The 15555-nt window shown below is 37.7% G+C and overlaps 2 protein-coding genes across 2 annotated transcripts in view; one reads left to right on the top strand and one right to left on the bottom strand.

Moving 5' to 3' along the window:
* The window catches only part of syne2b (spectrin repeat containing, nuclear envelope 2b), a 132008-nt gene extending 130049 nt beyond the window's left edge, over positions 1-1959 (bottom strand). Inside the window, 1 exon segment of the mRNA XM_056254911.1 lies at positions 1834-1959. The gene's annotated coding sequence lies outside the window, so the exon portion shown is untranslated.
* A 1715-nt stretch (positions 1960-3674) lies between these two features.
* On the top strand, positions 3675-6477 carry gphb5 (glycoprotein hormone subunit beta 5). The gene is made up of 4 exons (XM_056254878.1): positions 3675-3826; positions 3924-3995; positions 4805-5003; positions 6098-6477. Exons 2-4 carry the CDS (start codon positions 3967-3969, stop codon positions 6287-6289), a joined length of 420 nt encoding a protein of 139 aa, XP_056110853.1. The 5' UTR covers positions 3675-3826; positions 3924-3966; the 3' UTR covers positions 6290-6477.
* Positions 6478-15555: the final 9078 nt, after the last annotated feature.

Raw genomic sequence — 15555 nt, 5'->3', positions numbered from 1 at the left:
TATTATGACATATATGATGAGGAAATTGTGCACTCGTAATCTTTAATCATAATAACTTCTCCTTCCTCTTGCATCTCTTCTGTGATGACATGTTTACTGGTGCGAGGTCAGAGCCAACGATTTAATCAATTCCTGATGAAAAAAAATAAAGTCCCACCCTATATTTTTTCTTGTTCAAGAAGCCGTTTCACTCAGATGTGTCACAATAATGAAGAAAAGATTATCACAACTTCCCTTTCATGATGTCTTTAAATTCCTGCAGGTAGACAAAAAAGTCAGCAGTTGTGCCTTCTAAGGATCCAAAACTGCCAATTTTTTCAGAATGGGTGGGGAATTATTCAATTATTATCCGTTTTGATTAATTGTTTTTGTATTGTCTCAAAGACAACTTCCTTAAATAAACAAAGTCATAAAATGTCATTGCATGTCCTTGCAGCACAACGTGACTCTGTTAGAGTAGTACTGAGGGGTGTGCTATCCCGAGATGGAATCCCAGGAACAAGCACAGAGAGAGAGAGAGAGAGAGAGAGAGAGAGAGAGAGAGAGAGAGAGAGAGAGAGAGAGAGAGAGAGAGAGAGAGAGAGAGAGAGAGAGAGAGAGAGAGAGAGAGAGAGACTGCACATACTGGCATAATGATGTGGAATGAAAACACACAGCATGCACTAACACGAACCGGACACATTCCCAAAGATAAAACATTATAGTGTGCTGGGATCACAGTCAAATCACACTAAATATGACATGGAAGTTACATGGAAACTTCATCCACACGGACTGACCACCACAGCATCTGAAGCATTTCACACGTACACAACATTACCCCAGGGCCCAGGCCCATCACCTATGCAAAGCAGAGAAATCTTCTATGAAAACATGTCACTGCCTTTGAACAAAACAGTTTGATAAATGTCTTTGTTTAAACAAAATTATAGTGGACAAACATAGATGTTTACATGCTGGGTGAATTATGCCTTTAAATTGTAGCTAAATGAAGCTCTTTTCCAAATAGTGATAGAACTGCTACAGCTGATTTGTGTAAACTACTACTTTAAACCAATGCCCAAATAGGGCATTCTAAAACATGTTTGATCTACTTTTTATATTTATGAGAGAAAACATTGCCAAAACAACCAAAACAACAAAAAACAGTGCTCATCCATAGAAGCTGTAAGTGACTTTACGTATAGGCTAACCAAGCTTTCCTCCCAGCTGGTTTGCATCTTCACATCTGTAGGCCTACCCAAAATTGAACAAGTCAATGGCAATATAAAAATGACATATGACAATGACAGAAACGTTCTGTTCCGCACACGGTCCAGAATAACCAGCGTGACCTCTGACACACAGATGCTTGACTCGCGAGAGGGGCGTCGCGCGCTCCACGGGCACCAAAATAGCGAACGCGCGGCCACGTCGGTATTACAAAGAGCTCAATATCAACTATCAAACACATATTCAATTCTATTGCATGACTTATTTAGTCATTTCAGTCCCGAAATTAATATTTTAAACTAAAACTAGCTACTTATACAGCTAGGCCTATTATTATTAGGCTATAAGTTATATTATAAAAGTGGCATTAGTAGCCTAATTATTTGTTTTACAGTAACGTTAGGCTATTTTTTAACAAAACGTTTTAAACAATAAAAACAAAACAAATAACAACAACAAAGATAGGTCTAGTTAATAGGCTACATTAAAAATAAATATGTTGTGATTACAATTATTTTGTGCGTTATTCAATGACCTTAGAGCTGTCATGGGTCTGTTGAACTCGGGTTCTACTCACATGTTTGGCAAAGTATGAAAAACTCTCTTCAAATGTCCACTTACACATCCAGTGTTGAATGTTTTCCGTCGTCAACTACAATAACGACAAATATAAATCGTTAGGTAGGACATATTACTTCGTGTAGCGAAGAGTGAAGTTATAGATTCCCTCCCGTTCGCAGCTGAGCTAACCGGGAGAAGCAGCCGGGCGGCGGAGAGAGAGTGTGTGTGTGTCTGTGTGTGAGTGAAACCGGACGCGCCCGCGGGGGTCTCTAATTATAACAACCACTCAGGGCAGCGAATAGACACAGAACATACTACTGCATATCCTCTGTGCAGATCAATATCCCACGGTGAGAGCATTTGGGCAGGTCACCCGCCAAATTAATGCTTTAGCCACGCCAAATAAGTCAAAACATAGTTTCTTAGTGGTCTTCTTAGTAAAGTTACAGCAAGTTTCATAAGCTAGCTACAAGCATAGGTTTTAAATGGGCTTTAAAATTTCATTATTGAGAAATTATGTAATACATGGCTCAAAGTAGTCACAGCGCGTAGGCCTATTTTTCACCAGTTGCTAAACAGACACTATAAAAGTAGGCCTACGTCTCTTTCCATTGACATCAGTTTCAGGAGAACTATAGGTCACACATCCTTAATAATTACAATAATTAATACCAATAATAACACTGTGTAGAAGAAACTGATGCAGCAGCAGAACTAAAGGAAATGTTGCGAGACAGACAGCATGATCACAAGGTTCAAGTGATTAGCTCATATCGAGTCTCTGAAGTTAACCAGAAACTTTTCAAATTGACCACTAGACGTCACTGTGGCGTCATTTTAGAAAAGTTTGTTTAACGTTACTTGAAGATAGTCTCAGTTTAATGCAGAGAAAAACGTGTTTACTCTATAATAGGTACTTTGTAGCCTATTTTTCAGGTACACTGTAAAAAGTGATATGATCAATAAGTTAAGACAACATGTTTTACATTGCTTTAACTCATCAAAATAAGTTAAGCAGTTTTCAACTTTTCAAGTCAGTCTACAAAAAGTTAGTCTACAAGATTCAACTCATTTTTAAGTCAGTTTAATGTAAGTTAAGTTTAAATTACTTAAACACCCAAGAAGTTGATTGAACTTAAATTTAAGGCAGCAACTTTTCCTTTTTTTTTTTTTTTTTTTTTTTTACAGTGTAGGCTAATAGATATTCTGTACTTTTTTAAAAAATGTTTGGAAATATTAATCAAATTTGCCCTATAATAGTGGCCCCAGTCAGGTCAATCCTAATGTTATTGTCTTCTATTCAAACTTCTGTTTGATTTGGCAGCAAATAGTTATGTCTAATATGTCTGTTTGTCATCCAAACATTTTCAATGTCATTTCATTTATACTCCATTATGTAGAAATGTAATAAAGAACTGAATTAAGTCAGCGCAATTGTCATCCTCACCCCTCAGTTGTCAATTATAAAGACCTCTTTTTGAGAAAACTGCTTCTTTGATTTTGTCACATGTTGCCATGGTAAGTATCTGACTAAACTCAAGAGTGTTTGTAGCCTGACGTCTCATTTAACCTGTCCTGACACCTTCCTATTCTTTCTGGAGCCAGGACTAATCACAGCCCACAAGATGGATGGATGAATAGATGAATACATGGATTAGAGGATAAAGGTGCTTCCCATTCTCTTCCATGTGAATGAGTCTAAACAAAAAGAGGTTCTTTCCTCTTCATTAAGTTAATGGATGTACGGCTGATGTACCCGAGTACTAGCAAGTAAGACGTGCAGAGATTTCAGAGCCTGAGGGGCTGGATCAACTTCCACAAACATGGACACATCGGCTCCTTCCCTGTTTGTCTTTGGTCTTATGTGACATCTCTTTATTACTGCTAGATGCAGTTGGCGCAACAGAGACAGCCCCTTGTGTTTTAGGTGGGGTTGGCATTGCCGTTTCTAATAAATTACAGATTTGTGCAAGATCAGCGTCAGAGGTTCTTCAGGGCTACAAGTGCAAGTGAGATTTCTGGAGAGTTCTGCTGTGCTGCATCTGCTGTCCAGGTATCTTTGACCTTGCTGAACCTAAGACAAATAGAAGTAGGATAAGTGAGGTTTATGTTTTAGAAATACTTTTATTTTATTCATTACTGTGATTTAGGCACCTGTTTTATCCACTGAGATCCACAATCACTGGAAACACAATGGCTCCTCTGAGGTCTGGAGCACAGGGGTGAGAAACTTACAAAGCACTTTATTTATTATTATTATTATTATTATTTTTTTTTACAGATATTTGGAAACATTATTTTGGTTTATCTTATCATAGTTTTAAAAATGTAATATTTTTAGGACTGATTTTCAAGGGTAAAATAGTAATACACCACACTGTAAAAAGTGATCAGTTGACAAAAAAAATTATTGAGTAAATAAACTTCATGCGTAATTGAAAAGATTAAGTTATGTGGAATTGTCAACAGGTTGTCAACTGATCACTTTTTATAGTGCACCTTCAGTATCACATGATCCTTCAGAAATCATTCTAATATGCTGATTTGGTGTTTAAGAAACATTTATTACTATTATCAATGTTGATAACAATTGTGCTGCTTAATATTTTTGTGGAACCATATTTTCGTAGGCCTATATTTCTTTCAGGATTCTTTAATGAATAGAAAGTTCAAAATAACAATCATTTGAAATAGACATCTTTAATATTATAACATTATTACTGTCACCTTTGATCAATGAAAGTATTAATTTCTTTAAATAAACATTTGAATGACAGTGTACATGTTGAATGTAATGTGTAATGTGACCTTCATATAAATAAAAGAAAAACGGTTCTGCTTTCATGGATCATTACAACTCAAATAATTCATAGCTCTAATTATAAACTGCATGTGTTACATTAATCAAGAGTAATTACTTGATGCTTTTTAGGAAGATATTCACCAATAGAATATTTAACACTGAATCATTCTTCTGAGACACATGACCTCATTAACATGAACTCTTATGTTATGTATGTGTGTGTGATAGATTGTCTCCTGTGACCCTGTGCTGTGTGACACTGGCTGTTTGGCTGTGCTGTGGAGCTCATACTGAGGCTTCTGTGCTCAACGTGAAGCGTTTCATCGGCTGCGCAGTTCGAGAATTTACCTTTCTGGCCCGTAAGCCGGGATGCGGTGGGCTGCACATCTCCACTGACGCCTGCTGGGGACGCTGTGAGACCTGGGAAGTAAGACTATGAACAGCATTTACTAAAGCCAGAGAGAAGAGCTCTTGCGACACACACCTGCAACTTAATCAAGATGATATAAAACTAACTGTCACGGAGAAAATACTTTATAACAAGGATTGTAATGCATTGAAATGACTTAACAGGGTTTTAAAATAGATCAAATTAAAACCCCAGATATATTAGAATATCAAAAAATAATAGATTAGGTGATTTTGCTTTTAATCAGGTTGAAGCAGCCAACAGGGTTTGAAAACAATTGATTATATATTAGAAAGATTATTTTATATTAGTTATATTAGAGTTTGCATTTGCATTATTTATTGTTTGTAATTGTGTTTAATTTTTACACACAGAGTGGTTGAAGGCACTTTTTGAGACCAGAACTCAGCTTGACCCAAATAATCACTTTCTGAAAAAGAAAAAAATTGAGCAGCTTTTCCTTTAGTGCTCTTAAGAGAGAAGTGGGGAAAATGGTAGCAATATTTGCTCAGTCAGGCCTGGCATTATTTTTTTTACTGTTGTTTTTATTGTTTTACAATGTTTTTCAATGTATTTTTTTGTGGTGTTAATAATGTTCATAATAATGAATGTTATAAATAATTTTACAATTTTACGTTTTACATAGTACCATAATTGTATGTATTATGTAGAAATACTACTAGTATTATTACTGCTGTACTCTATAATTATTATAATTTATTGTCATCTTACAGACAATTTATTGTCTATGAGTACAGCACCATACACTGTAAAAAATGTGCTAGCGTCAAAATCAACTACTTTTAACTCAAAAATATAATTTAATAAAGCTGAATCAACCTGACAACATTAGAGCACTCCAGTTTTAAGGATGAGATCAGGACTGCACAGTTTCACTTTTAAAGAAAAAAAAGTGCCTTCAGAGACAAATTTCTATTTCAGTTAATGGCGTTTTGAATTGGAACAGACATTTGGGACATTATTTAAATTTGAAAGATTAGTAAATTGTTAAATATGCTTTTAAGTGTAAAAAATAAACCAGTGCACAAATGAAAAGTCCTCATTATGCCATGAGTCTGACACACCCTCTCCTCACCTGTCAATCACTGCAGAAGCCTGTCCTGGACCCGCCCTTCATCGAGTCGCATCAGCGCGTGTGCACCTATAACGAGACCCGGTTAGAGACGGTGCAGCTCCCCAACTGCTCAGCAGACGTGGACCCGTCCTACACCTATCCAGTGGCCCTGCGGTGTGACTGTGGGGTGTGTCTCACCAGCACCACTGAATGCATCACCTCTGTCTGATATGCAGGAGAAACCAGCCATTACGTTATGGTTGAAACACCAAAGGCCATGTGCACTGCAGGAATAACATCTTACCTTCAAATGGTCCCTGTATGCTTTTTTTCCTCGTCCTCTTTTTATGACCTATCCTCCTCCTTTTTCTGAAAAGAGCAAGATGATGTTAATAAAATTAAACTGCAAACACCACACCCGCGATCTTCTGTCATAAACTGAAAAACAAGGATCTTGTAGCGGCAGGACATAAGCCATTAAATTACGTAATATTATAAGCTTCATCTTATTCTTTTAATTAACACACAAAAAAAACATAACCCCTACAAATCCACTTACACTATTGATCAAAAAAAACAAACATTTATTAATTTTTTCAGCAAGAACACATTAAATGTTGTGTTGTGTAAATGTAACCCAAGGGGAACTTTCCTTGTGGAAATTGTAATTATTGTGAGAATATGGCTAAAACTGTTTTCAGTAATAAAACTTACACTGTTAACAGTTTCATAAATTGCAATACTACCCACGTTGTCTATCGATTAGAGTGTACTTGTGGCTGTTTTTACGTAGGCCTCACCAAAAGGAGATTAAGAGACAGGGTAGCTGAGCATAGGTATGCCATCCGGACTGCAAATATGAATTATCACATTATATAGACGCTAAACAAGAAAGGGATTCGACCTTACGAGTAGTGGGCATTGAGGCTATTCGACTTGATGCCAGAGGTGGGGATATAATCAAACGCCTTAAACAAAGGGATACATATGGGATCTATTCCTTGAGGGCCACTAGTCATCCAGGTCTCGATGAAGATTTTGACCTTTCACCTTTTTTTGTAATTGTTGTGTCTTAATAGGAACAGTGTATTGCTGTTCGTGAATTTTTACTAGTCTTTCAATGCAATGCCCAGTTCTTGTTAATGTTGTTTTAGAACCATCTTGACTATGAAATTAAAATTATGATGGGTAACTAGTAGCCTGGGAAAACCCAGACAACTTCCGACAAATTTAGATTTGCTCTGAAAGTTAGTCTGGCAAAGAGCTCATTCAAGCCCATTTCCAATCCGTCGAAATCGAGGCACCAATCAGAAACGTTGGGGCGGGCTTTACACGATGACGACAGCGCTGGGATTTTGAAGCAGATTTTGTAGCCTACGTTACAAAGATGGATTCCGCCGTCGAACATCACTCGTTCGAATCAGCTATCGCGTCTGTTTTAAGCGATTTGAACGTTTCCTTTTTGTTAAAAAACGAGCAAACAACAACACTCGGAGATGTTTCTCCGCCGCTCTGCATACGTCATCTCCTTCATCGCTCTGATTGGTTTTAGGCTAGATGTCTTACGGCGGAGTCTCTGTCGTCATCACCGGCGGCCATCTTGTCACAGGCTAGCTTTCTGGCGGGCTCTGTGGTACCGATGTATGGTGAGAACACAAATACTCTTATCTTGCTGAAATCTTGACGGATTTTCAAACGGTTTGGTTTCTTACAAACGTTATTAACGTGGCTAGATAATTCTGGTTGATTATTTATTTATACACTTATTTTTCATAAGTGTGCAGTGTCATAACTACATCTCTGACATTTATAACAAACCAAACCGTTTGAAAATCGGTAGAAAATTGGGCAAGTTATGGTTATTTAAAAAGTACATGCACCATTAACACAATGTTACGAGTGAGCGAGCTGCCTGTGACAAGATGGCTGCCAGGTGCTGACGTCGACCTCCATTGGCCAGCAGCGCAGACGAGACATCTAGCCTTTGTTATGGATATCTATGGTTTTAGGTCTATCCGCGACGTCCGTTGGTGACGCCCCTCTGGAAAGGATTTGTCTATGACGCTTTGCCAGACCATAACTCAGTTACAACTGAGAATGGTCTGGTTTTAACCAGGCTAGGTAACTAGCCTATTCACATTTACTGACTTTTGGTACATATTGGGTGGAGTACACTAGATGTTTGTAGTAGTGTCACTCCTATTTTTCCACTTGGAGATCTCTTATTTTGCCTTGTACTTGTATGATTTAGGCCTTGTCCACACAGACACGGGTATTTTTATAACCGTGACTTTTTTTTACGCGGTTTGGCCGTTCGTCCACACCAAACCGAACATTTTTGAAAACCCCTGCCAGGGTGAGGATTTTCAGAAACGCCGGTTACAGTGTTGTCGTGTAGACAGTAAAACCGGGGTTTTTGCCTTGCGACGTCAGAGTGTGCGCCGTTATCCGCCTACCGGAACCGGTAATAACTTTTTGTTAGGCTTCTGATTGGCCAACGTGGCTTTACGGTTAGGGTTATATCGCCACCTGCTGGTGTGGCATGCTCTTGTCTTGACAACGCTTGATAGCGTGTTTTTGCGTTTTCATGTAGACGGAGATTTTTTTTTAAACCAAGCATGTGTGGATGGGATTTTTTTTTAAACGCAGGAGGAAAAACTCGTGTGGACAAGGCCTTAAACTCTGGCATTAGACATGACCTGAACTATTGCCTCTAGTGGCCAAAAAATTGTGTTGCAAGTGCCAGAGTGGCACACCTGAAACCAATGCAACTATAAGTATTGCTTGATTCTGTCTGTTTGTTACGAACACCAGTGGGCCGATACGTGTTGGTGTTTTAATGTTTTAGCCCTCGACAAAATAATAAAGGCTTTTTAACTTTTGTAACCTACTGAGGGCCTGGACTTGGATTTTTTCCGATCTTATTTATGAACACATTAAATGTTGTTCTTCAGAGCTTTCTATCAATCAATAAAATTCAGGAAAAAAATTATAATAAAAATGAATGTTTCTTGAGCAAATCATCATTATAAGAATGATTTCTGAAGGATCATGTGACACTGAATACCGGAGTAATGTTGCTGAAAATTCAGCATTTCACAGGAATAAATTATCTTAAAGGTGATTTAAAGAACATATAATCAAATGGCTGCACATGCAAGCTGGGTAACAGCTGGGTAAAGCTGGGTTTTTTTTTGCTTTGTTTATTTTTCCAGGAGATTTGTTATATGTTTGTTCCAAAGGGTAGATGCAAAAGTCTTGTGACTATGACACGTCCATATGTGTGTGTGAGTGCTAAAGAAAGTCTTGTGGATCTCATGGATGTATCATTAGGGGTCCAACCACCTGTTCAATGCTGCTCTCATCTGAATCACTGATTCATCTCTGACAGTCATTCACAGTCATATACTGTATTATATATACCGTACCACCTGCTCTGGCTCTTCCTTCTCAGGCCAACAGGTAAACTTTTTGTGTATTTACTTTGTTCATATACTTAATCCATTCCTGCATCTGCATCTATGCTGTTTCATGTGCTGATCACACACATATGAAAACATGAGATTGAGAATAAATAATATTCTCACCATCAGCATCCTGCAGCACTGACGACTGATATCTCAGAAAGCTGTATTACTGTGAGTTCACATGTCCCAGCAGTTCCTGCAAGATAAATTATTTAAAAACTCACTAATGTGAAAATGATGAGAAAACATTTTCCTCTCCTATTCTGGCATCATATTGAGCAGCAGACGCTTATGATTATTATTTACCTTTTCCATTATATACGTTCTGGTGTGTAACGCATCAGAGGTCAAATTCAGCAGTTTTGTACTGGAAATTACATTTAGGGCCAACAGTTTAATATAGTTTCATTAAGATCCACAATTACAAATGTGTGCAGGTTAGTTTAATTGATTTTGATAGGGTAAATGTGGTGGTTCCTTCACAAGAGTGGGACAAAAATGCTATTTCATTAAAACAAAAACAAAAATTACTTAAATTGATAGTTCTGGTCCGTTTCTGATCAATCAATCAATCTAAAATAAAAATAAAATTTTATTTAATAAATTAACCCCCATCCTTCCCTCGGGTCATTTTCACCCAAAACTCGTTTAAAATAAAATAAAATAAAATTGAGTGTTCATTAGAGGAGTCCAAGACCCTACGACTTTTGTCGCACTTGAACCGAGAATACACTTTTTTTTTTTTTTAAGTTTTGTGGTTGAAATTTTAAAAAGTAACGAATCCTTCACTCGCGGGTCAATTTGACCCCCTTAGGAATGGAATGCGAGGAATGCTTCAGTACACATAGAAAAACCTAAAAATGCTCAAAATTCAAACTAGAACATGCTAAAACTTTACCAAAAAATTATTTTATAATGTCTACATGTGTATCTGAATGCATACCAAAGAAAAACTGACTTTAGGACCCAGTGGAACAGCTAATTGCGCCATATAGAGCTATAAGGCCATCTAGTGGCAAGAGTCATGAAATATCATGTTATATAATTTTTTTCCCAATAGAGGTCGGCAAAGACACCAAATGTAAGATATTTTGAGCTGAATTAAAAGGGTTATGCATGAAATTGAGTTATTTTTATTTAAGTTGAAACAATGTGAGGAATGTGTTTAAATGACTATTATTTTATTTTTTTATTGATCAAATCTAGTAATTTAAAGTAAAATAAAATATAAAAATTTAAACAAATCCTAAATAATTTTAGGGCTTTGGGTCATTTTGACCCACGAGGGAAATATATGTTACAAAGTGCGAGGGAAGGATGAAGGATAAATGCAATTTCACATCTTTTGATGCTTCATTTCTCAAGATATTGCAGACTACTAACCAGCAAAATTGCTTTCAACATTGATAATAATGAGAAAAGTTTCTTGTACATCAAATCAGCACATATGATTTCTGAAGGATCATGTGACACCGAAGATTTGAGTAATAGTGCTGAAAATTCAGTTTTTCCATAACAGGAATACATTTCCTTTTAATAAGTAAATAAATATATTTCACAATGTTGCTATTTTTTACTGTATTTTTGATCAAATAAATGCAGGCTTGGTGAGCATAAGAGACTTGAATGGAAGTGTATTTCCATATAAAGTATCACATTAAGGTAAATGTTCAGGTAAATGTAGTTTTTTCTTCACAAGAGTGAGACAAAAATGCAGACTACTACTATTCAATTTTTATCCACCGAGTTGTATTTTGTAAAATAAGAGAAGCTAAAAGCTAATTCTTAACTTTTGGTCAGGAAATATAAAATATTTTCAGTTATTTTAACTTGTAATTACAATATACCATTTTTCCCTTTTTTAAGTCCCTGGCAAAAACCGTGTGTGGGGGTACAAGAGGGGGCCTCCAAAGAGACGGGTGCCCCGGGGCCTGGTAGGACCATAATCCATCCTGGCTTTTGATCAACGCTGTTCCCAGCAATTTTGTTGCTACGGTAATGTTGGCATGTATGTAAGTCACCAGCATTCCCAGAAATGTCAAACCTCCCCCAAAGCTGCCTTTGTCCCAGATTAATTACCAAAATTACCCTTCTGTCAAATCACTTCCATTCAATTAACTGTCAAACAAACAAACTCTATATCTGGCCCAACTCATGGACATGACAGGCTCTTTCAAACGACTCGAGGCGTTTGAGCTGACAGGTACAGATCCAACCGAATGAGGTTCTAAATATAAGCAAGAGAGAAAAATATAGGAGACACTGTGTTCAGTCTTCTTACACAGCAACTCACTCGCTCACCTTTATGTTCATTTTTAGTCTTTTTAGATACTAGTATTTATATCTGCACACTATAAGGTCACTAATCTACTTAAGCTTGTTTCCACCACGGAATAAAAAAAATTTATAAGATAATTTAGACTTCACCTCACAATTCGGACTTTTTTCAATTCTAAATTTATATCTCGCAGTTATGAAAAAAAAGTGCAATTACCTTTTTAATGTTTTTTTTCAGTGGCGGAAACAAGCTTACATACAAACTAATTTTACGGTGGGAAAAAACACACACACTGCAGAGACTAATTCATTTCTAATTAGATTTAGTCCACAAAATTCTGAACTTCTATAAAACTATATAACCAGGAGGATCAAATGAAAGGGTTGCAATTTTATCATCACTTTCCTATTTGATGCTCTCTGGGAAGCAAAGGGATTCCCGTAACCTTAAAGGGACTATTCACCCAAAAATGAAAATTCTGTCACCATTTACTCAGCCTCAAGTTGTTAAGAAATTCATACAGGTTTGGAACAAAATATAGGTGAGTAAATGATGACAGAATTTTCATTTTTGGGAATAATCCCTTTAAGGTTACCCTCATCAGGCAGTTTCAGAGTACACTCTTTCAAAAGAGAGTTAAGGCCATGGGATCTTGTAATATTAGCTTGTGTGAAGCTTGCTACAGAGAATTGTCTGATATTTGGACAATCTGATAAGAATCTGATAATTCCCATTCACCTTAATAGCAAGCTACTTTAGAATGGCTGTCAATGCAGAAAGATTGAGCAGCAGAATTATGTTACTGCACTTTCCAGCAGAGGCCAACAGAACCATCTCAATAAAACTCTTGACCCATGGGTCTTTTCCCAATTAAATGTTGTCTAATAACCTCAATTGAGGTTAAGCTCATTCAGACCAGCTAAAGTCAGGACCCATTAGTACACAGAGGGCAGACATCATGTTATATTCAATACAGCACCAACCCTTTGGTTTTACATTCACAAACACACATTACTCCTGAAATGGACTTGAATACGTGAAACAACATTTATGTGTTTGTGTGTGTGTGAAGAGAATGTAAAAGCACATTTTTTCACATAAAAGCACTTTTTTTTTGCTATGGCAAAACCAAACCTATTCCAGATCTTTAGCCAGCTCAGCAAAAAGAAAGAGAGTAAGAGATAAATGGATTGTAATAACAGAATCTTGAGGGCTTGATGCCAAACTGCAGCTCCGCTACCTGAAAATTGACTTCAGCCATCTGTCTTTCTTTTCTAGAGAACAGGATCAAACCAGCAGGACCGCAATACAGAGCTGCACTCTTAAGTTTTAACTCTCTGCTGCCTGGAAACCGACAGGGAGACAAGGCACATGAAACCTGTGATTAAAAGAATTGGATGTATTAGAAAAAACACATAAGGTTACTTTTAGAACTGAAAAAAACCCTCTTCAGTCCATTTTCAGAAACTTTGATAAAAGATGGAAAAATTCCAAACTTAAGCAACATTATTTAAACGCAATAAATCAATTGAGAGAACAGTTGGTCTCTTTAAAATTAAAACCGATACATTTTTTTTTGCAACAATATAAAAGTCTTTTCTGTCACTTTTGATTTATTGTATGTATCATAAGTAATTTAATTTAGATAATTAAATAAACTAGTATATATATATGTATATATATATAATATACACACACACACACACACACATATATATATATATATATATATATATATATATATGTATACATGTACACATAGCTTCACTTAAATGTGTTGTGTGCCATATATAAATGGCACTGTCATGGCCCCTCCTCTGCCTTGCAGGGGCGGTTCCTCCTGCAGGCATAGGAGGGTCGTTAGTGATTGGAGCCACCTGGGCTCAGGGTTTTTAAACTGCTTCACTAACCACTCTTATCTCTCTCTCTGCTCCTCCAGGTATGATCCTGTTTTGTTTGTTCCTTTGTAGTTTTACTTAGTTTCCACTCAGTCATGTTCACACACACACACAGATTCATGCATCCGTGCACTTTACATACACCTTACATTATGACATTTTCACACCTCATTCCTTTTTCCTTGTTTAAAGTTAATAGTTTTTGGTTTACAATAAAGAACCTTTTTGATTGGCCTATACCTGTTTTTGCCACAGGCTATGAGCCGGCCTGTGACAAGTGGGGGCTCGTCCTTAAGTTAAAGTTAATTGTACTTTAGTCTTACTTTAGTATTCTAGTTTATTTTAACATTGTGTCATAGTTGGTTAAAGTTTTGTCTAGTTTGTCTTTGTCTTATCATTGGTAAGTCTGTTCATTTGTAGTTTGGCTTATTTTGACTATTGTTTTATAGTTAACTTGGGTTAGTAGTTTGTTCGTTTAGTTCAGATTGCCAATGTTTTGTTTGAGGGGATACTTTGGTTGGGCCAATATTGTTGGAGAGAGCGTTGAGAGCCATGTGTTCCATTTTTGTTCAGTTAGCTTTGTAGCTAAATTTGTTTAGCAATTCACTCTGTGCCTTTTCTGGGTTTTTGTTCAGGTGGGAGTCCTCTCCTGTTGAGGCTTATCAGCGAGTGTCAATAGGAGGCTCGTGGTGTTTTTGTTTTAGGTGGCAGTGAACGTGGGTAGAGCTTCCCTTTCCCTTTTTCCCTACATCGGCTTGGGAGCACGTCCGTGGATATGGGGGGGCCGCCAGTTTCTGGTTGTCTTTTCCAATCCACTGGTTTTGTGTGCATAAAACCCCACCACATGTGACTGCACGAAGACTAGGGGCCAGTTAGTAGTTTTGGAGGATAGTGGGGTGTGGCTCCTGTCCTTAAACCCAGACTGGCAGCAGGTGAGTTGTGTAACATATTTTTTGGGGCATTTGTAATAGTTGGAAACAGAGGTGCAGTATATGTTGGACAATGGTATTGCTGAGCCATGTTGTTCAAATTGGGCTTCACCCTGCCTTCTGGTTAAAAAGTCTGATTCCACTTTCAGACCCTGCACTGATTATAGAAAACTAAACAATGTTACTAAAGCAGACCTTTACCCTCTTCCTAGGATGGAGGACTGTATTGATCAAGTTGGGTCAGCAAAGTATGTTAGTAAATTTGATCTTTTAAAGGGATATTGGCAAGTACCCCTTACCAAAAGAGCTCGTGAGATTGCTGCCTTTATAACTCCATCTGGTTTGTTCTCTTATACAGTGATGCCTTTCGGCTTGCGGAATGCTCCAGCCACCTTCCAGAGACTGATGAATCAGGTGGTCTCAGGTCTGGAAGGGTGTGCCGTGTATTTGGACGACGTGGTCGTCTACTCGGACTCCTGGGACGAGCATGTCCGGAGAGTGCAAGCCCTGTTTGGAAGACTGGTGTGGGCCAGGTTGACTATCAATTTGGCAAAGTGTGAGTTTGCCAAAGCTACAGTCACATACCTAGGCAAGGTTGTTGGTCAGGGTTTTGTTTGTCCCGTGGAAGCCAAGGTTCAGGCTGTGAAGCAGTTCCCACAGCCCTCCACAAAGAAAGAACTGATGCGCTTCCTGGGAATGGCGGGGTACTACCGTGCTTTCTGTAAAAACTTTTCGGTAGTAGTGTCCCCAATGACCAATCTGTTGAAGGCCAAGGCTGAGTTTATCTGGTCCACCCAATGTCAAGAGGCATTTGATGCAGTTAAGGCTCTTTTGTGTTTGGCACCCGTGTTGGCAGCACCAAATTTTGGGAAACCTTTCAAATTGCAGGTAGACGCCAGTCAAATTGGTGCTGGGGCTGTGCT

The sequence above is a fragment of the Rhinichthys klamathensis genome, unplaced genomic scaffold (genome assembly GCF_029890125.1).
Source record: "Rhinichthys klamathensis goyatoka isolate OS25496 unplaced genomic scaffold, OSU_Roscu_1.1 h1tg000115l_1, whole genome shotgun sequence".
NCBI lineage: Eukaryota > Metazoa > Chordata > Actinopteri > Cypriniformes > Leuciscidae > Rhinichthys > Rhinichthys klamathensis.
Note: the sequence above shows the minus strand (reverse complement) of the source record. Positions and strands in the feature narration are given on the sequence as shown.

Excerpts from the sequence above, each read along its gene's own strand:
- gphb5 (XM_056254878.1), top strand. The coding sequence starts at position 3,967 with ATGGCTCCTCTGAGGTCTGGAGCACAGGG. Across the intron at positions 3,996-4,804 it reads CTGAGGTCTGGAGCACAGGG|ATTGTCTCCTGTGACCCTGT; the intron begins GTGAGAAACTTA and ends TGTGTGTGATAG. Across the intron at positions 5,004-6,097 it reads GACGCTGTGAGACCTGGGAA|AAGCCTGTCCTGGACCCGCC; the intron begins GTAAGACTATGA and ends CAATCACTGCAG.